Below are 25265 nucleotides of genomic sequence, written 5' to 3' on the forward strand. Positions count from 1 at the left end.
CCTGTGCTTGGGGGAGGGACAGGAGCCAGGTGGATTGGAGCACCTTGGTGGGGGGGCTGCAATCCACCTACCTCCACCCCATCAAGTGCAGGCTGAGCAAACTCCAGACTGGACCTCCCTCCTCTCCCTTCTCCCCACTTCCATCCTGAAGACAGCACTGGGGGTAGGCTGGGCTGATGGCAACCCCCTGAACGTGCACAGGGACAAACAGAAGTTAATGAAGGCGCTCCACTTTGGAGCACCTTCATCTGAACCCTCATTAAATGATGGGTTTGATGCAATTTGTCATGCAACTGGGCACTTTTAAAGTGCTCTGCAGCCATGTGCTTGTCAGGGCATGGCTACAGAGTGCTTTCAGGGGGCCAACTGCGCAACAAATATCACTGTCAGCATTCAAACTAGTTTCACCTCCCTTCAGCTCTAGTCCTTTTCCTTCTCACTGTCCTCATCTTCCTCATGGTTCATCTTAAACCTGGGGATCTTACATAAATATTATTCCATTTTCACAATCAATATGAAAATAAACATCAAACAGGGTGTAGCTTAAGCAAATGATCAGGGCACAAGCATGTGAGTGTTTATAAGTGAGATCCAAAATTACAGTCTAATTCCTTCTAAAATGGAAGCATGAACCTCATTTTAAAAATACATAAGGGAATAAATCTGAATGACCGTAGAAGGAAAAATCTGTGTTTATTTTCTGCTTCTTCATTTATTTATTTTAACTGATTCCAGGTGAATATTTTTTAATATATTTGGCTCCTATGTTTCATCAAACTATCTGAAGGACTGTTCATGGAAAAGATAGAACTATCAGCCATTTCACAACCATTGGAAGAAAATTTCAGCAATATCCTGAAAAGTATTTATGAGATTGATAATTATACAGTCCTAAGTCCTGAACAAGAAACAAGGCTGCAATAGCCACTCATTTTCACATTCCAATTGCTCAACTCCCTTTTGATATGCTATCAAATGCTTTTGGGATCTGACGGTTAGGATTCTACAATCCAGTTTACTAAAGCTGGTGCACAGACGGCTGTGTATCACATGGTAGTGTTTATTTCTTTTTCAATATTAAGCTAAAGTGACTTCAGTCTACTTTGTCTTTTCATAAAAAGTGGATCTCCAAACTAATTTCTTCTGTAGAACTAAAATGCATGTTCCTTAGTTACAAATGAAAATATGTTACCTCCACTGAGACAGTTACAGGGCTGGAGTTTGCCCCCCACTGGGTGACTGGTGACTTTGAGTGTGGCACAAGCAGTGATTGAGTGCTTAATTACAATTGGCAGGAAAAAAATTAGGGATGTGCAATCAGGGCAGGCATATTTGCTTGCCTGATACAAACGCTTACCTCTTGCCATCCCAGCTATGGATTCCATTTTAGCAGTTTGGTCGCTTTGCAGGCAGTTTATACACCTTACCAAGACTGATCTCTGTAGAGTTGCACTGTGCAGCACCGAACCTTGTATTTGCTATTAGAATGACAATTTCCTTTTATGGCAGACTGGACAAATTTCTGTGAATGGACACACACCATTTCACTGCAGCATTACAAATATTTCCTGTTCACCTAAGAGGTGCCAGTTGGAAATGTTATAGTATGGACCTTATTCACAATATAGACCCAATTAGCCTGGGGGTCTCAAAGGAATCTGTCTTAGATATGAGAGTACATACTGGATGGATAGTTGGAGGGATATTGGTGACATTACTGATTGTGGATGGATGTTGCAACTGAGGACATGTATAAGATCCAACACAAAGCCCAAATTGTGCTGTAGAAAAGGTGGGAGAGGAAGAGAATGAAGGTCTGCAGGAAAATAAGTTATCATTCATTTTATGAGGAATTTCTGTCCACTGAGTACTGGGTGAAATAAGCATTTTCTTTAATTCACCAACACTACAGTAATTGGTAACATATAGATAAACAGGGTTACCAATACTAGCCAAAACCTTTACACTGTATTTGAATATATGCATGGGCAATGTGATAAAGGATGTAAAACATACAACTCACAGGCCAGATCCAGCCCACGGAACCCCTCTCCACAACCCACTGGACAACCAGTGTGGCAGGGGAGGGGGAGTAGCTCCAGTGGACATGCTGATTGGTGGCTTTGCCCATCCACGCTGTTGTGGCCCTACCTCCCCAACCACCAGATCCCACTGCATGCCTCATGCTGGAGCTGAACCTGAAGCTGCCATCACTCTTGCAATTCTGCGTCAGAGCTGGAGCTGCTGCTGCAGCTTCTTCATACCCTGATCCAGATCTGACCTGAAAGCAGCCCTGTGCTCTGGACCTAGCTGGGGGCAAAAGGTGAAATTGGCACCCATGTTATACAGGCAATAAACCTTAGTGAAACTGTAACACCCACAATGTGAATTGCTAAGTATATATAATGCACACATATATGTATATAGATACATGTATATTGTGTGTGTGTGTATAAATATATTTATACACACACACACACACACACACTTACATACACACACACCCTTAAGATTTCTAAAGATGGGAAAAAATAATCTATGTTCTTACTATCTACAAATAAAGAGAAATATATTTTAAAAGAAGATCTTTTATTCATTTAAAACTTCTTTTAAACGAAAATCTACCATGGCCTCTGAATACCTGTAAAAGAACATGAATCTCACAATAAACTGGTGTGACCTTTACCCTACTCGGGGAAAACAAAACTTAATCCACACCAGCCACACCCCCTGTAAAACCAGTTTCAACAGTGAAATAGGTGATGCAGGGTACTCTAAATGGAACACAAATGGGAAATAATGTTCTTTTAGAAATAGGCATACAAAGGAGTATATTTTTTCTTCTCAAGACAAAGTATGCTTAACAGAAATTTATGAAGAAAAAACCCATGCACTTCCTACAAGAACATACAAACGGTTACAATCAGTGGTGTTCAACCTTCAGGTCCCACAGGCTGCATGAGTGGTGCATGAGTGGTCGGTGGACCAAATTCAGCGTGGAGTCAGTCCACAACAGTAATGTAGCAAGTTGGCCTGGCCCTGCATCCTGGATGTGGCTGCAGAGCGATTCCACACACCAGGGTGATCTGGCACAATGGGCCGTGTCATCAGGCCTACAGGGCTCTTACAGCTCCAGAAATTTGGCGACTAGGGAACGGTGGCAACATTAATTGCTGTGGCACTAACCTTCCACATCTAAGCCATGGCAATGAATGTGACCACCATTCCTTGTCACCAAATTTCCACACTTGTGGAGAGCCCTGTGGGTCAGATGACATGGCACCTTGTGCTGGAGGTTGAGCACTACTGATTTAGATTATCTGAAATACATAGATAACAAAAGTCAGAAAGAGGATCCATTTTTTTCTACCTCAGCTCTTCCTAGCTATCAGTTCCTTTTCATTTCCCAAGACTGCTTAACAAGCAATACAAAAGACACTCTTCCCACCAGCTGGAATCTTCCCAGTAGCTATTAACACTGACAAGATTTTTCTTTCCTTCCAAATATGGCAGCACTAGCAAAATAATTGCCAATTTTACTTAAAAATAGATAAAGTTATCTCAGTATCTGCAGCATTTCTTTTAATGCTGTTAGCTAAAAGAAATTCCTGCACATGCTGCATTTTTAATCCATTTAGATTAGCTGCTGCTACTGGTTTGATATGCTTCATAATGAGTGTTTTTGAGACCAAAGGGTCTACCGGCACTCTCATAGTGCTGGCCCTATCTTGGCCTAAATTTATCCCAGCCCTTTTTTTTAGCTTTTACCCTTCCAATTTCCTTTAGAACATCCAATACAATAATACATTCTGCCTTTCTATAAGCCAAAGCAGGCTGGAAGCTTGGACAAAATTAATGATTTGTGTCTCTTTTTCAAACTTGCTGACAGTGGTTTTGACTTTTGCAGAATTTGAAGAACACCCTGAAGATGTTGGCAGGCAAAGAAAATTACAGTTCTCTCTTACATTCTTTTATTTGGCCTACATGAGACGATGCCTGTTATTGCCCCACTGTATAATCAAATCCCCTATATGACCCTTATTTTTACTGCCTCATTGCATGCTCTTTTCAGACATTCCTGATACTCAACATGTCTTATTCCTGATTCTTTTTTAGTACTCCATATAGTCATTTCTCTTCAGCTCTAATTTCAGCAAGTCACAACTTCCTCCATTTTCCACAGCTAACCTAGTTCTTTGTTCATCTAGGAACATTTGTCATTTGTCACCTTCCTAAAACCAGAAAAGGACTCAAGCTGTAAACAGTAGATTGAGGTTTTAGGCTTCATACCACAAACATCTACCCTTTGAGGCATTTCAATCTGGGATCTTGGTTCAAACTCATACCTAACAGGAACCTTTCTTTATAAGCACTGGTAAAGTACATCTTTTTTTAATGCACTTTTTCACTTCTTCACTTTTAAGATCATTTCATTTTTTTCATTAATCAAGATGTGTATTAATTAAGCCAAATTTGCCAAAACATCAGGTTTTTTTAACATTCAATGAACCACTGAAAGAAATGAGGAAGAATGTACCTTAATCCTGCTGGTCAGTAGTTTCAGGTAAACATCCCACCTGAAGGAACTTACTGCTATTATAAACCATAGTGAAAAAACCAAAATGGAAAACAGAACCACACAAATTTCAAGTAAACTAAAAAGCTAGGTTGAACTGCATATTGATGCTGGTAAATCCCTGTTGATACAGGTACCACTTCTTCCCGTATATAGTCAGCTAAGCACATCACCAAGTACAGTGCTTGTAATCTGTAAAACAGCTGCTCTGTGGCAATACATACCTATTATCTTGCGTTCGGGTGGAAGCTGGACAGCTGTCTGATCTGCAAATCTGCAGAGAATCATGTGCTCCTAGAACAAAATGTACAGAAACATGGTCTTATTTCATTACATTCTTTCAAACAGTCATTTAGCTGCAGAATCCAAGAAACAATTCAAATATACACTAGTTCCAGAGATTAATACCAATACTTCCTTGAGAAAATTATTTTTTTCTTTGTGAATTGTGCTAATAAAGTTCTTATAGCCACTTCCACACATCCATTTGCATAAAGTTTTGGGGGGAGGAAGAAGGATGTTTCCTTTGGAACAGATTTCCATATTTACAATCAGCAATAGAACAGGATGCAGCCCCTTACCTGGCACTGCTCTTGTATAACACGGTTCAGACTCTCTGAACTTCCTCTCATCTACCAATCAGTAGCAAAGCCCTTCAGTAAGCAGGGCCAATTTTGGAGGGCCTCTCCCCATCCCTGGATGGTCAAACTGGAGCTTGAGGCACTCTGAAACACCTCAGGCCCCCCATGAGGAACCATTAGGAGCAGGGAAAGAAATCAGCATCAACCTTATTAGTTACAGGATATTTTCCTCTTCTCAAATCTGAGCCAAATTGTTCAAAGGTCAATCTGAAAGTGGAGCCCAGCTATATGGATTTTTAGGGAAAACTTTCTGTACTCAATTGCACTAAATCAACTTCAGTCAGCAATTCTGCAAACAAAAGGCATAAAGAAGCTTGCAAGAGTTCCACAATGGATTATGTTGGCAATTTCCAGACTTTGGGAAGTCAAAGGCACACATGAGAGAGCTGACTATATCTGAAGCAGAGGAAGGGGGAAAATGAATGTGAAGTGACAACTGAAATAAAAGCTTCATTGACAATTGTACTAGGTGAGATAGATGCACTCTGAAGTGCCAGAACACAGCAATCAGAACTATTCCAGAACTGTCCAACTTGGATGCAGAAAGGATGTGAGAACACTAGTAAATTTTCTATTGGGTATCAGAAAGAGAAAACTCTTAAAAGGAATCCAAGGTAAAATATTTTTTGATTCTTTGATTAGCTATTGCGAAAAAAATTATAACACCTCACTTCCTGCATTAAGTGAAGGGACTGCAAGTTCAGTTAAACCTGACTTCTAATGGGGGCAGCATAAACATCAGAAAATAAGAGAGAAACATAATCACATCAAACAATTATGAGAGCTTCCTCTACCCTATACAGGGTACACAAGCAATTTGTCCTAACTATGGAAAAAAGCTTTGCTTAAATATGTAACCTTTTAATCAAAAGAGATTATTCTTGTTATTCAAGGTTCAAAGATGATGGCAAGTTAAAGATTATTTTATTTTTGTGTCCCAAGAATGGATATTTGCTTTCTTAATTCAGTTGATCTATACTGATAACAGCTCACAGCTCCACAACACAGCCATAACAATGAGTTTGTTCGATCCAAACCCACCATGTTATAATATGGTTAGGCCAGAATGTTTTAATCATATTTAAATTAGACTGTGTATTTTTTATAGCACCAGAGGACCAAAAATATTATATCCAACTATGGTAAATGGGAAAAGGTGGAGAAAAAGCCTATAGCACAGGGGTGGGCAAAATCCGGCCCATGGGCCAGATGCAGCTCACCAGGCCATTCTATCTGGCCCATGGGGCCCTTAAAAAATTTAGAAAATTAATATATATCTACCCCTGGCTGCTTGTCATGTGGCCCTCAATGGCTTGCTGAAACTCAGTAAGCGCTCCTCCACCTGAAATAATTGCCTGCCCCTGCTATAGGAACAGCAGGGGCAGTGGAAAGGTACTGGAAGAAGCTTTAAAGTTAGGGAAAACAAGAGTAGGTAAAAACAACTCCAAAATGGGAAGCTGTTGTCACTTTATTGTGAGCATATGAAGGATGACTCCTACATGCAGAGTTTGAATTACAGGGGAGCTTCGGGGGGCTGAACCCTGATAAGAGACAAGAGCCCCTCCTGTAAGATATGAAAATCATAGCCGGGGGGGGAGGGGGGGGGAGGATCTTGGATTGGATTGCTCCTTCACTTAGGTCAGGGGTGGCCAACTATTTTTGCCCATGGGCCACATAGGCAGTTCTGGGGAGCTGCTGCAGCCAGTCAGCACCCATCTCCTTGCCGTCCCCTGCAAGAGCCCGTAGCGCATGCCATCGCACAAAGCCCCCGGGCCATCCCGTGCCTTTCTAAGCAGCCTAGGTGGCCGTGGCTCCTTGCAGCTGCCACCACCGCTAACCCCAGCCATGTGGTACTGGCAGGGACCCACACACACAGCCTTGACCTTGGACAATTTTTCTTGCAGACCCCTCAAAGAGTAAAAGTGTAATTAAAACCCTGCTGACATGTCAGGCAGCAAATCCTGCTAGGATCTAGGGGCATGCATACTTTATGTCCTCCAAGGAAGAGGCCTAGCTCAGTTCTCTGACATGCAGAATTAGGATACAGAGAGCTCTCCACTTCCCTCTGAGCTCTCCACCCAACTGGGGACTATCTGCACCCCACAAGTTCTGCAGCATGTTATGCCAGAACTGAATCAAACCAAGCTACCTCATTCAACTAACCTGAAAATGTCAACCAGATCACAAATTCAGAAAAAAACTCATCTTTCTACAAAGACAACCTGAAAGTTAAGTTTGTGTCTAAATGATGACTGCATAATTTTCCTTTCACAACAATAGCAAATGGTCATGTACCCTGCTAACGGAAAAGGTACAAATAACATTACTCAGACAATCAAGACACTATTTTAACTATCCATTTTAACTGTGTGGTTAAGCATTTAACTTCATCTCTAGAATGGACTCAAATTCTATTAAGTCGTCAAAGCTGCATATCTGAAGTGATTTGGTTCTACCTTCAAATTGTCCCTCAGGGAAGAAGATAACAAATGGAGGCTCTGAGAGTGGTATGGTTCATGTCTACATCTATCATAACCCTCATCTTTACAACTTTAATAAGTCAAAATGTTCCTATCAGAAAAGTTAAAATTATAACAGATAGGCCTAGATAAATAACAGTGAGTGGATTCCATGTACAGAGAGTCTATATCCCAACAGGCCTTGTTAAGTATAAGGTTTAGTTATTGTATGGGAATTGTCATACTCCTTGACATCTCCATAAATCTCACTAAAAGGAAGATAAGAAAAATGCATTTGAAAAAGACCTGAGCAACACAGCTAATGTCTGGTGACCACATTGCAACTTTGGCCGCTAGCCAATAACCTAAGACAGTATAGTAATATGATACAGAAAAATGTACATAGCTAACCACATAAGCAAAGCCATTTAAGGCACTTGGTCATTTACAATTAATAACAGGAGCATTTATTATCTGTACGTTGGTTGAGTTACTAGGCCCATAGATGAATAATAGTAACAACATGGAGATTCTGGCCCCCACAAAAAATATCTGTGGTGGCATTGAGACAAACAGATAAACAAAAGAAGAGAAAACATAAACAACACTGTATAAAAACTGTATGCGCACCTTCTGTTTCCAATCTGCCACCTTTTTCTTCCATTTCTCTCTTCATATTGTCAACAAAACTAGCATGAATATCAAGTTAGTAAACAAACTTCCTGAGCGCAAACCTGAATTATGGTATTGTGGATGTTAAAAAACAAAAAGGCCCAAAAGTCTGGCTGAAATTTTTCAAAGCAGTTTACAGAATATGAATTAATGGAAGATACAGATCTAACTACCACAGGCTGCTTTTAACATTCTCAACCTCAACAGTAAAATTTCTTCCCATGCCAATTAGTAAAGGGTACATAAACCAGACGTGCAGAAAAAAAACCTAAGCTTTCACTGCACTATGGGTTACTAATCACTCCTTATATAAAATGACTGGAGTCCGAATGAAGGAAAATCCACTGGGTATACAAGAGTTTACTCCTCTCCTCAGTAGGTTGAATGAGGCGTCAGCCCCAGAGGCTGACTTAGAACAGGTGCCAGTACAGTCCCCTCCCTGAGTCTTTACCATGGTGGGGGAAGCCCCATGTTGCACAGCCATAGGGGTGTATCTACGAGGGAGCGGGGGCCCGAGCCCAGTACTTGATTTTGGATGGATCCCTGGGCGCTGAAAACATTTGCTATACTTATGCCTTTCTTCTACAGTTTCATTCAACACAGTCTTCAGAACCTCTGCTCTTATGGTAATTTTTTGACTTTTTGACTGTGCTTCCCCATTTCCTAGAGAGCCTTCTTCATATTCCCTCTTGCTTAGGACTCTCTGGGCACTGGCAGACATTTATTTAATGGCACAATGGGATGTGATCCAGGATCCCAACAATGATGCATCCTGTCATGCCACACATGCAAGGCAGGAAGTGAGATTTTTGGGATCAAGGACAGAATCCAATTGTACTTCAGCTGGTGCAGGGAGCCTGGCACTGGGGACTGCTTCCCAATGCTGTGCTTCTAGCGGCACCCTTTTAACTTGCTGGCACATGTGAAGTCTGGGATTCCGATCCCAATCTCCAAGCACAACAGCAAGTTGAAGCTTGTGGGAATAAAACAAGCAATAGGAAAACGAGGTTCCTAGAAACATGCATTCTTCAAAATGTTCCCATGCATTTACACTTAAGGCCTATATCCTTAAGAACATTAAATATTTCTACTAAGCCTTAAAAATGACTGGCATCTGCAACATTTTAACTGATACTTGTTAAAACATGTACTTTAGAACCATGTCATTTGTACTTTATCTGTACAGACAGTTCTTTTCTGAAGAAATCATTTTATTTTACTGGGAAAAGTCTTTACAAAAGCAAAGGAATGTCAGGACATGAGATCTGCTAAACATCATTACTACACCATGCGTTCACCCTTGTGATTAAAAGGACAGACAGATTATTTATTTCACAACAAATCATAGAAAAAAAGCACAATACAGAAAACCTATAGCACAGCAAACATCTTTTACATACCTTATAGGATAGAACTTCCTTGAACTGATGACTGAAACAGAAAAAGAGACTGATTCAATCAAAGGTTGAAATCACAAAGATTGAAAATAGCAGGAGCCTTTAAGCACCTGATGATCTATTTTGTTTAAAAATCAATCTGTTAGAAGCAGTATTCAAAAGCAGAACTGAAGCCAGTTTTGGTTCACTTAAGTAGAAAAGACAGGCTATGTGCCATTTTATTTATCATATTTATAGAAGATCTATCTGTAAAACATTATAAATGCAAAGTATAATTGATTTTAGTCATATATTCATCTAAATACCCTATGCTACATACAGATATGCTCATATATCTACATAAACACATGCCTTTTGTGTCTGTCAATCCAGAACTTGTCAGTTGTCACAAAGATGCCATTAAATAATTCTTTACTTAATTTATTGTTAGTTTTAAGTACTATATTTATTACTACATCCCTCTGTACATTTTTGCAGCTTTTAAATCCTATTATCCTGCTTTTAAAAATATTTTCCTTGTTCTTTGAGAGACCAAAACAACTAAAAGAAAAAATAACTACCCAGGATTTAGAATGACAATGGCATGAAGTGCTGTCATAAGCACAAGCTAATCAGTTTGAACAAATGGAAAGGCAGTACTTTTCAGAAGAGCTCCATAATGCCAAGATCTCAGGCTTGGAAGTCCGTATGGTAGATTTTCTAGCATTGCATCTAAATAACATTTGTATATGTGATAGCATAAAGATCTGCCTTCAGCCCAAAACCAGGGATTAATAACACATTCCTATTTTGTTAAGCTATGAATGCATGGAGAATAGGCAGTAGTGTAGGATTGTGAGTAAGGAATTTTTGTGGCTCCAATGACATGAACCTGTTTTTTCCTGGACAGTTAAACTTAGAATTTTGTCAGCGCTGACAGCAGCTTAACAGGGAAAAGTTTGACATTAACTGTCCATTTGTATATTGGGGGGTTTTCTCCCCCCCACTTTTTAAAGTGGAACTTTAAACTTAAAGTTTGCAGCCTCTGAATTATTTACCTTCGTGGAAATGTAAACTTTGCTGTGTTCTGAATGAAACCGTAACAACAAGGACAGATAACAAAGGCTGCGTGAGCCTTGATGCAGTGCTCAATCACCATATCCGTTGCCACTCCACAAGCATGCAGAGCAACCTAAAATTAAGGAAAAAAAAAAACAAGAAACCTTAACTGTAGTGTTATGTTCACTTACAGTTTAATTTCTTAGCAGATTTTTGGCTGACAGAACAATCTGAAAAGATTCCTCCTCACTGCAATGCAGGTTACTAGATGAAGCAAGATTCCCAGAGTGTTTCCACCTACTCAACTTTTATACCTCATAGTTCTTCAACATTTCTATTTTATATTTTAATGGCAAGAAAATCTTGTGGCCTGCCCATGTCACTGAAAAAACGACAGATGTTGGACTGCATTTAATGGCAGGGACATATGACATAATATGACATCAACTCAAGTGAAAATAGAAAACCATAAAACAATTTTTCAAATACACACGTTCATGAGGGTTAGAACAACAAAGAAGTGTATAGATATCTACAGAGGTATTTCAAAGCTGAATTTCTTAATAAAAAACCACATAAAAACAGCATTAGGTAATAAATATACTTTCAGTTCACATTTAGTATCACTTCTCCTCAAAGGTAAATTGTAATATATGTTTGATCATTTGGCTTCTACAAAGCCATGACAAAGGGATACATCTATTGAATTAAAGGTTTAAGAAATGGCACCATTTTAGCAGAAGGGTATGGTAAACAGGCACTTGTTTATCCAAGACAATAGACCAGGTAAAGGTTTTTGTTCATCTGTTTTGCCATCATTTTGTCCATTTCCTTCTTTTTTAAGTGATGGATTGTCCTACCCTGAAATGTATTTAAAGTGTTATTTTTTGTGGCAGGCCAGCCTGAGAGTGTAGAAAGATACCAGATGACCCCCCATAATATCCCATGCAAGGGCCAGTCACAGTTGCAAGGTCAGTTCCTTTGGTGTTTTATCTGGATGCAAAAGGAATCGTAGGAGGTGAAGCCATTGTTTCCCCTACTCCTCACCCACCCATAAGGCTATGGGATGGGGCAGGCACACAGAGAAGAACAGTTTGATTCATTTTAAGGGATGCAATCTGCATAATCCTCCTAAAGCCAAACTACATAAAAAATCTGATGGCTAGAGACAGTCACTCTTGGATGGAAACTGTTCCATAATACAGACAATGCCCATTTTTCTCAAGCACTCAGGTAATTATTAAAATAATATTTTTTAACAGGGGGTTCCATATGAGACCTATTAGTCTTCTCCACTTCAGACTTGCAGAGCTGTGGAATCTGTGATACCCTAATAATGCCTATGGGAAAAGATGAAGAATCATCTACAAAATATATTAACTCCGCATTGTAGCATGCGGAGAACTAAGGAGCTGGCTTGTACAAGACAAATCTCTTATTCAGAGGTAGAACAAAACTATTTTAAACAAAAATGAATACGTTTTGCTTGTTTGATAGCTTTTGTTGCCAAGTTTGTTCCAAAGATGAGTTAAATCTTTCACAGCTCCGTTATATGTGTCATCTAGTGATGTAGCAGGCATTATGAAAATTACTCCTGCTATAGGTAGAGGCTGCAAAAAAGTTTCTCCCCCTTCCAAGGACCTTCTAACGCAGCCATAACTTTTCAGAACTTTTACGTTTTCTGTCTGAAAGTTTCCATCCCTGCTTGAGACTAAACTGATTTTCTTGACTGAAGTTCTGATACAAATGTTGGACCCAGACCTCCAGAGCAGCAGCACTAATACAATAAGGCTGACTACATACAGTCAGACTGCTGATGTCAACGCAACTTAATGAGGCTACATCAGTTCATTCAGTTGTTGTCAACTACACAATTCAACCTTAATCCACTTTGTTTCTAAACAGTGATTTACAATTTAGGGCCTGGTCCTGAAAACATTCATGCATACATGTTGTTTTACACATACGAATAATTTCATGTAGCTAATTTCTGTGAATGGCTCCAATGAGATTACCTAAATACAGGAAAAAGTCCTCAGGAGGGATTTTCTGTACATTCCTTAAAATAAAAAGCAAAAAGATTCCTATGAAACAAATTTAACTGACAATCCCCCACCTCTATAAAGGCCTACAAATTGTGTGCTAGAATCTTTATATTCTAAACACAACGTCCAGTTTGTGAAGTCAGACTGCTTTCCTAGTCTAATGTTTGCTTTCCTGTGAACGAATGAGTTTATCTTATGATTTGAGATAACATAGAGAGGCGTGCAACTGGGTGTGCAACTGTTTCCAGCTACTAGCAGGTTAAAAGTTGTCTCATATTGCTACAGATTTAATTTCCATCCCATTGTTACAACACAGTAGAGTTGTTTTACACAAATAAAAAGTGCACAAAGTACTGCTGTAAATGGGTTCCACATGCAACATGGCTTTACATATACAAATCAAATAGTATAAATTAGAGGTAATGCTTTAAAAAAAATCCTCAAATTCTGATCGTATAATACCACCATTTCACAGAGAAAAGGAAAACTGAAAAACTCTTTAGGTATTGATTCACAACCTAAAATAGCTCGGGAATATTTTGCCATGCATAATATTGATGATTCGAAGATATAAGGCAAAAATACCCTTCTTCACGGAAAGATGAAAGTGTAAAGTCCTTGGTATCCAGTCAGCTTCTGACTTTTTTGTTCCTAAGTTTGCCTTTTCAAGGTAGATTTCCCCTGAGCATGATAGCGAGGTCAAAGAGGGAGCGATTGTTCTGTGAGAAATATGCCCCAAACAGTTTATGTGCATCTCTGTCCTTTATATTTTTTTCTGTGAGAGTTCATTCTAGTGTGTAAGTGCTGTTTAGTTTCACTCAGATAGTCACCACAAGGGCCTTGGTGCATTGTAATAGATATATCACATTTTGAGAAAGGCATGTACAGGAACCATGGTTTTATTAATTCTGTTGCCTGATGGTTTTGTTATCTGGGGTGATGATGTAGTGGCAGTGAGGAAAGTTTATAAAGGAAACGAAAAATTAATGCATTTACATTTTTTTTTCTTATCTCCATATACAGTCAGTTGCAGTGTGTTTTCTAATTAAACACGACAACTCAGAAGTTAATTAAAACAATGTACACAACACCAGAAATCCTGGTTTATGTATACAAATAGCCAATCATAGAGCATGTGCAAAATTTAAAAGATGTAAAAAGACACTCATTTTAAAGACTGAATTGAAGAATCACATTGTGATGCTCCACCAGAAAAGACCCGGAGGAGAGCAAACATACTCTAGGATTACACAGAAATGGTCAGAAAGACAAGAGATACTAATCTGAAAATAGCTCTGTACTTAGAATTAGAGAACATATATTTATACCTTCCAACTAGCTGATCCAAAAACAGATATGATATTGGTCTCTCAAATAGGAAAGTGGCATCATAGCTATTGCTGGATGAAGGGAAAAGGAAGGGAGAATGGCAGACTTCAGAATAAAAGCATATAAAACAATGCGATACTTAACATATGTCTGTAATGCATATTCTAATCTATTTTTCCCTGTGGCTAAATTAGTCCATGCTGAGCTCTCTGCTGCTGTGGCTAGAACTGCTTCCAGTACTCAATCCTTTAAAACTAGCTTGGGCATCTTTACTCCATACTACAGCCTGCACTGTAGACATATCCTAAAATATTTTAGTCCTTAGGAGATTAAAACTGTTTTGAGCCACAGGCACAGAACAGGAGGGACCAAGGTGACACCAATGCCTGAATCCCAGAAATGCCCAGGAAATTAAAAAGGTGAGATATGCCTAGCTAATCCTCCTAGAAAAGAAACAATACACCAAACGTTGCGATCAGTTTGACCCTGGGCCACATGAGCAAGGCACAATAACTACACATTAAATAAAGATGATTCACTCTACCTTCCCAGAACACTAGTCCGCCTTGTCCTATCTAAAGCTAAGGCTTATCTCAAAATGACAAACTCCTTCCACATCTGGTCAGTTGTGAACTGGGGAAAGCTTTCTGCTTTTACTCCCACAGGCAACAGCCTGCAGCATGAGACTATTACAGTCTCTACTGAAAACTGGAAAGTGTTATGAGCATGCTGAAATCAATTAAGGCAATCTTATTCTCCCCACATTCACAAAAGAAAGGAGAGAACAGCAGGACACTCAAACTCCAAGACTGGAACAGACCATGGCAATAATTTTCAAAGCAGTCTCTCCCGCACACACAGAAGCCATAGTAGTTCTCTCAGAAGCTAAAATAAAACGTGTTAAAGACTCGAAGAGACTGTTAATCCACCACTTCACCCAGTACAATAATTATTCTAATGCTGAATTTGTCTAACTTCAGCTTGCTTGCTTTGCAAGCAAGATTGGAGGTCCTTCAGACATGCTTTTACCTGCATAAAGATCTCAACTTTCTTTTTGCTAAGCCAAATGCATTGTCCACCCTAAAGTTTGGAAAAGTGTGTTAGTTTGTCCCTGGCTCTCCTTTGAATTCTTTCGAGTATTTTCACAGTCTTCTTGAAGTGTGGAGACCAGAACCAGACGCAATATTTTGGTAGCAGTCTTCTCAAGCAAGATCACTTACTTACTCCTGCCCAGTATTCCCCATTTTACATATTCAAGAATCTCGATAGCCATTTTTGCCACAGCATTACATTGAGAGCTCATAATGAAGTGATTTCTTTTGATTTAGAAAGCAAGAAAAGGGGACATCAGTCTCCCATCTTTCAGCAACAACCCAAATTACCTTGTTCGTGGCTATACTGAAATGCATTTGGTTGGATGGAGACCATTTAGCTAGGCAATGTAACAGATATGCAAAGGCAATGATAAGTATGAGGATGTTTCAAGAACTAGCAGCAATTTTGTAAAGGAGCACACCACTTCTCTACATAGCTGTAAGTGATGGGGGTGGTTGACAATGCTGCTATAGATGCTTATGTGTGGTTTCCCTCTCTGTCAAAGTCTTACAGCACAGTCAGCCGTTTTGCCGTTAGTTTCTGAAACACCCTTGCATATACTGTAACTAATTTAAACACACTGGGCACATCTACATGCTCATTAATGCACAGTGGTTACTGCACATTTAATTTCATATTTGTATAATCAAGTACTAAATAAATGCACAGTAACTGTTGTTACTGTGCAGTAGCACCAATGAACGTCTTGTTAGTGACGCTACTGTGCATGTTTGTGCTATGACATGCTACTGCACAATCTTATTAGGCTACTGAACAGTTAGTGCCTCATGTAGACGCGACCACTGTGTTATAAAAATGCAGAAAGACTGCTCAAGAACACTGCTGTGAGCTTTGGGATTTAACTTTTACTTTATGGCCTTCAATGTGCTCATCTTACAGCTCAGGGGAAAAAAAATTGGTGGCTTTATAAATATAAATGTTCCTTACATCCATATTTCATAATTTTTCTTTTGCCTTTATTCATAAAAAAGTTCTTGTTCCTTAAGCATTGTTTTGTTCCTTCTTCAAATTCTTAACCAACCTATTAATACAAATGTCTGCTTGACCTCATGATGAGCTAGTGTGGGAAAAGCATCACAAAGACCATGATTTCAATTGGAGAAAAAAGTAGGAACAAACAAACCCTTCAGGGGAACAGTTTACAGACTGACTTAAACTTTTTTTGGTAACAGAAAATAAAAATGGCAAAACAATTCAGAATGTGATAAATACCTCAAATGGTTCAAAATTAAAGGTTAATATACCACCATACTTTACCATATTTACTTGTTCGTTAAGGCTGCTTTATGTGTAGGGAAGAACAAAACTGGGGAAGAAATCCGATAGAACTGCTCCTATAAAGCGCTCCATCCAAGTCCAAAAATGTCTTCCAAAGTATGCAGTAGTAATAGTTTGAAGAGGGCATGCAGCCTGAATGGTAAAGCTGAGGATTTGGCTGTGATTTACAGTTAACAGTTAAGATGTTTTCTTTGACTATATTGATTTGTTAGTACTTCTGGATGTTTATTGATCTGTGAATAATTAAATTTGATTCAGAAATACAGAAGCCTTGATCTAAAATCTGGTTTCCAATATGTGACCTTTCGAATGTACCTCTCAACCAGATTCAATTCCATTCCTCCTTGAGGTTCAGTGCTTATAATATGAGAAATGAAACACTTCAATCATCTAAAACTGATGTCTGAGACTGTTAGAAGTTCCAGGCTAATATTTCAAAACTTTGTACATCATGTGCATATGTTAAAAACTGAAACATATCCTCTGAACGGATTAGGTGGTAAAACAGACTAGACCGATGCGCAGAAATGTAGTAGCAATTTATGGGTTTGATCCTGAGAGGTGCTGAGCTCTAGATGAGTTACATGTTCTCAGTAACACTCAATATGTCAACAGGAACAGTTGCATTAAAAAAAAAAGGGGGGGGAACGCTAACTCTTTCCTCCTCTTCAAGGGATTCTTAAAACCCCTCTTTTCCTTGGGCTTTGTTTGCCAAAGAGGAGTTGCTGCCACTTTATGCCAAACACGCATGGCAGCCAGATCCCCTGGTGTGGACAACAGGGATTCTTTTGCCAACTCCCCTGAATGAAAGATACTCTGTTAGCAGAAGCCACCTTGTGCTGACTGAGCCATATCCACATCAGGGGTCTTGACAACAGAACTGCCAGGCTGCTGGCAGATATTAAGTCACACAATTGGGGTCTGTGGCATTCTATTCTGCAAATCGTGCAACCTGCCATGACACACGTGCACAGCAGGTCTCACAATTCTGGGAATAGGGTATACAACCCCTCAAACTCCACTTGCGTAACTGCCACCTGCCAGTGTGAGAAGAGAGGGAAGCTAAGGAGTTAGAAGCCCCATGATCCCCAGCTGCATCCTTCCAAATGTGGAAGAGGCAGCTGGGGAGCAGGGAGCACTCAGGAAGGTAAAGAAGTGGGTTTGCAGTTGGGGATCCTACTTTCACTCCCACTTTTTAAAGGTCTGGGACACAGTGAGCCTGAGATCAGGGAGCCTTTCCCTGAAGTTGGACTCACAGTTGCCCTGGACCTTTAAAAAGCATGTGTACAGCTGAAAGCCCTGGTTGAACACCCATCTGCTTTTTTGAGTTCCCTGGGCACCATATAAGCCTGACATCTTTGTGTCTGTTTTGCTATTTTATGGAGCCATATATTCAATTAATGTGTGGTATGCTGCCATTCAAGGTGCAATTAATATGTTAATCACTTCAGAAATAAAATGTGTGCCAAAGGCCTCAGAGGTGAATTGCACTTTTTAACCTGCAATATAGACGAAGTCTCAGTGGGCACATCTACATGAGGCTTATTGTAGAGCCGCCTAATTAGTTCTGCAGTAAAGTCTCCGCTTTTACATGTGTGGCCCTATTAGACCGTAGTAAACTAATTCACTCTTCTGTAGGTTAGTACTTGTAAATACAAGTACTAATCTGCAGCAGCATTCTTCACTGTGGAGCAATGTATGTGTAGATGCTGACGGGGCTAGCTGGGGCATGAGGATGCTTCAGTGCAGGGATCACCTGCTGGCTAGCAGCCCCACAATGAAGCATCCTTGTGCACCAACCAGTCCCTCTGCAGCATGTTGAGCTGGGTCGGAGCAGCCCCAAGCTAGCAGACTGACCTCTCGGAATCCCTGCCAGACAGGGCTGCTCCAACCTGGCTCAACGTGCTGCGGTCCCGGGCACACGTGTAAACTCCAGTACACATCACACCGGCAGCAATAAACTCCGGCGTGATGTGCACTGAAGTTTATTACTTCACGTTAATTTCACATATAGATGCACCCAGTGATGCTAAAAAAGGAGATCTTTCTTCACCATGAACAGTGCATGCCCCCAGCAGCTGGGGGGGGGGGGGGGGGGGGGGAGAGGGGGTGCGGCGGTGGTGGGAGTGTGGCGGCAGAAGCATGGTGGTGATGAGCTCCTGCAGATGCTGCCAGTGCTGTCGGCAGTGGCGGGGGAGAGAGGAGCACTGACCAAGGGTCAGTGACCACCTGCAGCTGCCGCCAGGGCAGCAGTGGCAGCCAGCAGGGATTGCAGACTACCCGCAGACACCACCGGCAGTGTTGGCGGTGAGGTGGCAAGCGGGGAGCACCTGCAGGCACTGCTAACAGTGTTGGTGGCACCTTTTTGTAGGGGATGCACGTGCACCCATGTGCACCCCCTACGCGTTGCCCATCCTCTCCACTCTTTACCATCCTGGCTTGTGAAAAAAGAGAGCTGAAGTTCCAGTTCCCTTATTCCGTGCCCACTTCCTCTGATTTCTGGTCCTCCTTCTACACTTCTAGAATAGATATGGTGATCCACAGATTTTCAGAGCAGAAAGATAAAATTGATATTACTATTACTTTCAAAACATGATGCACAGGACACTAAACAAAGGCAAGCTTGCTGCCATAAACAACAACTGTAGTAGCAGTAGGCTTCCTGCAGCAGTGAAAAAGTCTGACAAAAAAACCTGTAAATGCCTTAGACTGGCTGGGATGGAAGCCATAAAGGCAGGGACTTAATCAATACTGTGCACTGGCAGCTGCATAGAACACCACCAACAATGGAAATCACTTTTAACTTAAAGTGAAGGCTGTGACAAAAGTAAAAGAATCCAAATATGGATTATTCTGCTGTATTTAATTATGATTTTGTATCCAGGTACTGCAAAGATTTGCCATCTTATAACTCATGACCAAAATTTTCAAAGGGAATAATTAATCTGAGTCTCCTGCTTGAGAAAACTTAGAGGCCTGATTTTCAAAGACCAGTGCCCAACCCTGTCTGTTAACCTTCCCACCCTTTGTCTGTCTGTGAGATCCTTGGGGCAGGAATCATCTGTCACAATGTGTGTGCACAGTGCTTACTACGTTAGGGCCTGGCTTGAAGCTATGGCCTCTGGCACAGATATATACAAATAAATTATATGCATACCTAAGTTGTCAGTTATTGTCAAAACCTTTGTCTTAACAATAAGCAAAATGATGCCTGGGAAGAACACCACCATTCTGGGTAGCACTGAGCCAGTAAGTCTTAGATCTTTTGCAGTCTCCCAGAACAGAGGCTTACCTGTGGGGTATATTCTGCATGGAAAGTTAGAGATCTGCATCTTCCCTGTGTCCTGTGGGGGCAGATAGTGGCCACCAGTCACATTTCTCACACTCCATAGCAATCGGGGATTACAAAAAGACCAGGCTCCTAGGCAGTGAGCATTAGGGTGCTGTCTAAAACACAAGACACATCTAAATGTCACCGCTTACTGTACAGTTTTTATACGAGGCCCTACGTGTCCCTAAACAAATATTTTACAGTAATGTTAGCTATGACTGATATTGACTCTTCCATTTTGGCAGAACCAAGCTATAGTTTGAAATAGTGACAATTACCCGCTATATAGACACAATACTTTTTTCAGTATTTTAAAGATATAAAATGCACATAAATACATACAATATTATTAATTTTGTATTTTAATATAAATTACAATTCATAAATTGTAATTACGTAAATTACAATTCTTAATTGTTGTAGGATTACATGAAAGAGTTTTATATATAATTATTGAGGCAAGCAATTAAGTAATAATGTTGTCCCATAAAAAAATGTAAGCCTCTGCATTATGAAGAAAAGCCCATCCACAAAATAGTACATCAAAAGACTATCTGGGTATGATATAAATCGACCAAAGCCATTTACATGTAGAGGGGAAATGTACCACACCCACTGACATGCTTGTACACTTCTTAAAGGTTCTTAATTTCTGTAGTTTCTCATCACTGAAAAGATGCCATTTTTTCTTAATGGGCCTTTAATTGAATATCCTGCATACTCAGATATATTCATATGCTGTTGACATCTGTTGCACAGCAGTTTTTAGAAAACACTTAAAAGTATATTAAATCTACAAACTGATTTATATATGCTCAAGTGAAAGGAGCATCTATCAATACCTGAACTAGTTCATTCAACGACAAACCGGTTAAAAAATATCCTCGCTAGTTCTTACTAGAGAAAAAGGTGCTTTGACTGTGTCAAGCAGACAATTTAGCATTTTCTAAGAACAGCATCATTTCACACTGGTTTCTTATTCCTAATGTGAATAATTTAACAATAAAAAATAACAAAATCAGATTGTTAAAATTCATGGTGTAACACTGACTGGCTTTTGTCATTTCCCCCTGTTCCCAAGGAGGCAGAGACTCTGTTTCAGTTTATTGCAAAAAACGTAGATGTAATGTTTGGAATGGAAGCAATTAACTGCCTCAAGATAAAACCAGTAGTGAACCATCTTGTTGAGCCTCCATGAACCTTCAGGTAAACTGAGTTCTTTGAGAAGCAGCCGACAGCCATAAACAACATCCAACATGGAGTCCTTTCACGATGTCTTATTCCATTACATTTCCCATTATCAATCAGTAACTCGATAAAGGGTGAGGACAGATAATGCATTTAGTCCTCAGAAGCACACAGCCACAGAACAGTACAATGCCTGAGGATCCTGCCTCACCAGGGACGCAACACTGTTTCCACAGCAATAATGGAGATCTACACATTGTGAGAATATTGTTGTGCATTATATATCATGAATGCTGAGACCCTCCATGTGGCTTATCTTATAAAGAAAACTGAATGAGAAAAATGGAATTTTTCATGTGACCATATATTTCTCCTTAGTAACTGTATAAAGAGGAAGAAGACTATCTAATGCATCTAGAAAAAATAAAGAAAAAAATATAAAAAGAACTGCAAGTTTAAAGGGTATTCTAGGTACTAACATACAAATGAGAACCCTAAACAATCCAGCTCTTGGAAGGCTTTTCCCCTTTCAGTGCCCTGTGCTAGTTTACATAATATCATGAATTAACAGTACATACAACATTCAAATAAATGAAGTTTCAGAACCTTGTTTTTCATTACTCCATGAGTTGTGCAGTTGATCCATAAAGTAAAAGGACTTATTTGGATCACACCAGTTCTTCTTAACCTACATGTGAACTTGCGTAGAAAACAGATAAACAGTACAATTTTTTCTGAAACCAGCTAAAAATGAAGTCACCCTCATTCTCCACTAATACAAATCCAGAAAGGTCATGGTTTCTTTAACTTTTTTTGTATCTCTTTTGTACATTTAACTCTATTGTGCGCAGCCACGAAATGAACAGGAAAGACTATTTTCAGCCCTAGTACAACAAAAAAGCTTTGTTTTAATGTTATTTGGAACATTCATTGCTACAAACTGAATGACCTGTTGCCAAGTTTACCCTCATAGTCCCATGACCATTTCAATCAGGGCTATTTCACTGAATGTATGCAATGCATGAAAAATAACTGATTTTTCGTAGGTTGGTTTAAATGCAACACAGTGCAAACTGTGACGATCTATAGACTACATGTACTGATTTATCATTGTGTGACCTGTAAGAACCATATTCCAGATAATGTGCATGAGACAAACTTGTAATACCATATTTACTCAAATCTAAAACAATTTTTTCCCCAAATCAGCATGGGAGGTGGGGAGCCCTTCATCTTAGATTTGGAGGCAGGCAGCTGCTGCAGCTCTGGCTCTAAACCCAGGTCAGGGCCAGAATCAGATCCACATCAGCCTCCTGCCCCACTCCCTTCCTGCTTGCCCTCCGCAGCTTCTGTCCTTCCCCTCTCTGCCCCCTTTACTGTCAAGCACAGCTCAGCTCTGGCAGGGACAGGGTTCCCTCCTAGGGATAAAGTACATGGAAATGCTGTCCCAGGGTTACCAACTCTCCGGGATTGCCCTGGAGTCTCCAAAAATTAGATATACATCTCCAGGAGACTGCTGAGAGTCACCCAGGAGATAAATGATAGGGCATTCATTAAAATAAATAATAAATGTTGAATCCAATTTCTACAGTAATCCAGTGGGTTTTTTAAATGTAATAGTAATGTGCATTTGCCTTCCTGATGTAAAGTCTACACACCATAATCTGAACTGATATACGCAAGCATGCGGGCATGTTTGCATTGTGCCTTGCAGGCACACTGATGCTGTTTATTTATGTTTAGTTATGCAATATGCTTAAAATGTCATGTGATGAAACCTCCCGGAATAGAATCAGAGTTGGCAACCCTACTCCATCCCCTGCCTGACCAATCAGCAGCTTCAACAATGCTGCCTGGTCATTGCCCAGCCAAACAGCAACACCAACACTATTGCATGGCCAGAAGGGGCTGCATTTCCATGAGCTGTGCTCCAGAAGGGAACAGAATGTCAGCAGTACAGGCAACCCCCGCTTAACACTGTTTCTTAGTGCTATTTTTTTATAATGCTCATTGAAATTGATACCTGAATTCACATAGTGCTTAGCGAGTTTCATTATAACACTCTCAGTCACCATATTGAGTCATTAAAAACAACCGCAGTTGCCATCTTGTGTCATAAAATACTTTGGGTTTCGCTTAACATTCATTTCACTTAGCTCTCAGTTTTTCAAGAACCAATTAAGAGCACTAAGCGGGGGTTGTCTATATCTGACATGGGGCGGGGAAGGGAGGGGCAGGAAAGAGGAAGAGACTAGGGAGTGGGAGGGGAGGGACAGAGGCTGTGGGGAGCTGGCGGATGGCAGGGCAATGGTAGGAGGGGCAGGTAGGCTGCAAGGGGATGAAGTGGGGGGGGGAGGGGGGCAGAGGCCTGTAGTAGTGGGGAGGAAAGCGGTGACAAATTTAAGGCAACCCTCCAATAATCAGATTCTATACCTCGAAAATTATAACGAATTTACAAATTTTCCATATATAGAATTGAAATATGGAGGGGTTATCTTAAATTCAGGGTTGGCTTAGATTTGAGTAAATACAGCGTTTTCTTCAAAATCAACTATAAAGCAGGGTACAGAGAAGTTTTTCCCTTTTGCCACTGTGCACAGGGAATCTTTAAAAAATGGTTTCAGATGTACAGTAAAAGCTCTGTTATCTGGCATCTCTTAGGAATGGGGGATGCCGGATAACAAAATATGCTGGTTAATTGAGCAGCCCCAGCCAGTGCTTTTCCCACTGCATCTGAGGTGTCCCTCCACCCCTCCCATGGCATCGCTGTCCCTCCCACCACATTGCCCCTCTCGCAGGCCCTACGGGGCCCGCAAGACAGGGAGGCAGGCCCGCACAGCCCCACACAGCCTGTTATGCCCCCGGGCCATGGGGGCTCGGCAGCGCAGGCTGCTTTGCCCCCAGCCGTGGGGGCTCGGAGAAACTGGAAGTGCCACAGTGGGCACTTCCGGTTTCACTTTATCTTACAAGCTGGCATGCTGGTTAGTAGAGCATGCCGGCTTGTAAGATGCCGGGTATACAGTAAAAGCTGCGCTAAGTCTTTCATTGCTATGTAATGATGGGGGTTGATTGTTTTGCTACATTTATTTTTCTTTCTTCATTTTGTTTGTATATAATAGCAATTACATTATCAGTACAGGATCAGTACCAAAGAAATAATAATACAAAATTTACATGATACATTTCTACAACACTTCTGATACATAGGAAAATAAGTTATTTTTACTCCAATATAGGGCCAGGCTTTCTAGGAAAGAAATTCCCTAACTATGAGAAAGCAAGAGTCTTAATATGTACTTGTATTACAATTTTAGAGCCAAGATTAACAATTCTAAAAGTGACACTGAATTCCAAAAAGCATGGGTGTCAAACTCATCAGACTCTGCAGGCTGGACGAGCGCTGCCATGTCAGTCCATGGACCGCCCCCACCCAACCCCACATATTGGATCCAGCACATCTGGTGCTCATCTGGGACCCATGCCACATACAGCGCCCACTCCAGCTGATCCGGACCCATGCTACATGCAATGGGGAAGGAGGCCTGAGGGCAACATGGACCCTGGACTAGCCAGAGTAGGCACTGAATGTGACGTGTGTCCAGGACTGGCTGGGGTAGTAGTGGGGTCTGGTCCAGAGCCCTATGTGCCTTGGAGGTCAATTCAGATGCTGGCGCAGCTCCTGGGGCTGGATGATGGGGCTCTGCAGGTTGTATCTTTGACACCCCTGCTATAAAGAATAAAACTCCAGGTGTGCTTAGTAAATAACTTAAGCAGTCATCATAGGCCAGGACTTGAAGAATTTTAATCTAAATGGCTACTGACATACCCAGTAAAATTTTCCCTCCACAAAAAACTCACAGGAGGATAAAACAAATTACTATTTAATAATAATAATATTAATAATTATAATAATAATAAAGTATAGCACATATATTTTATCCTTAATCTCAACAGCAGAAAAACTGAAGAGGTTACTGAAAAATTAGCAAGCTAATTTTGCTGATAGATTATAACAATATACTTTGGACTGTAGTAAATTATTTGGGAGTTCATGGCTTTTTTAAACAAAGCTAGAGCTCACAATACAAGATTTATTTGATTTACGATAGCAGAGAAGAAGTAGCTAGAAGAATTCAGAGTTTGGATGTGTGAATCCAAATAATTGTTCCTTCCCTCTTGCTTCTACATTATAAAA

General features: G+C 40.4%; 1 protein-coding gene across 8 annotated transcripts in view; it reads right to left on the reverse strand.

Moving 5' to 3' along the window:
* Nucleotides 1-25265, reverse strand: part of GSTCD (glutathione S-transferase C-terminal domain containing) — a 174481-nt gene that overhangs the window by 24979 nt on the left and 124237 nt on the right. For 6 of the 8 annotated variants that reach the window (XM_059722140.1, XM_059722141.1, XM_019500120.2 and 3 more), the window contains 3 exons: nt 10783-10916; nt 9749-9779; nt 4801-4870 (listed from right to left, as the gene is read on the reverse strand). In XM_059722140.1, coding sequence (XP_059578123.1) covers nt 4801-4870; nt 9749-9779; nt 10783-10916 — 235 coding nt within the window. Of the gene's footprint in view, nt 1-1357; nt 1479-4800; nt 4871-9748; nt 9780-10782; nt 10917-19843; nt 19999-25265 lie in introns of those variants that run through there. The other 2 variants (XM_019500119.1, XR_009459876.1) reach the window with 2 other exon arrangements.

Source organism: Alligator mississippiensis, chromosome 2, assembly GCF_030867095.1.
Source record: "Alligator mississippiensis isolate rAllMis1 chromosome 2, rAllMis1, whole genome shotgun sequence".
Lineage (NCBI taxonomy): Eukaryota > Metazoa > Chordata > Crocodylia > Alligatoridae > Alligator > Alligator mississippiensis.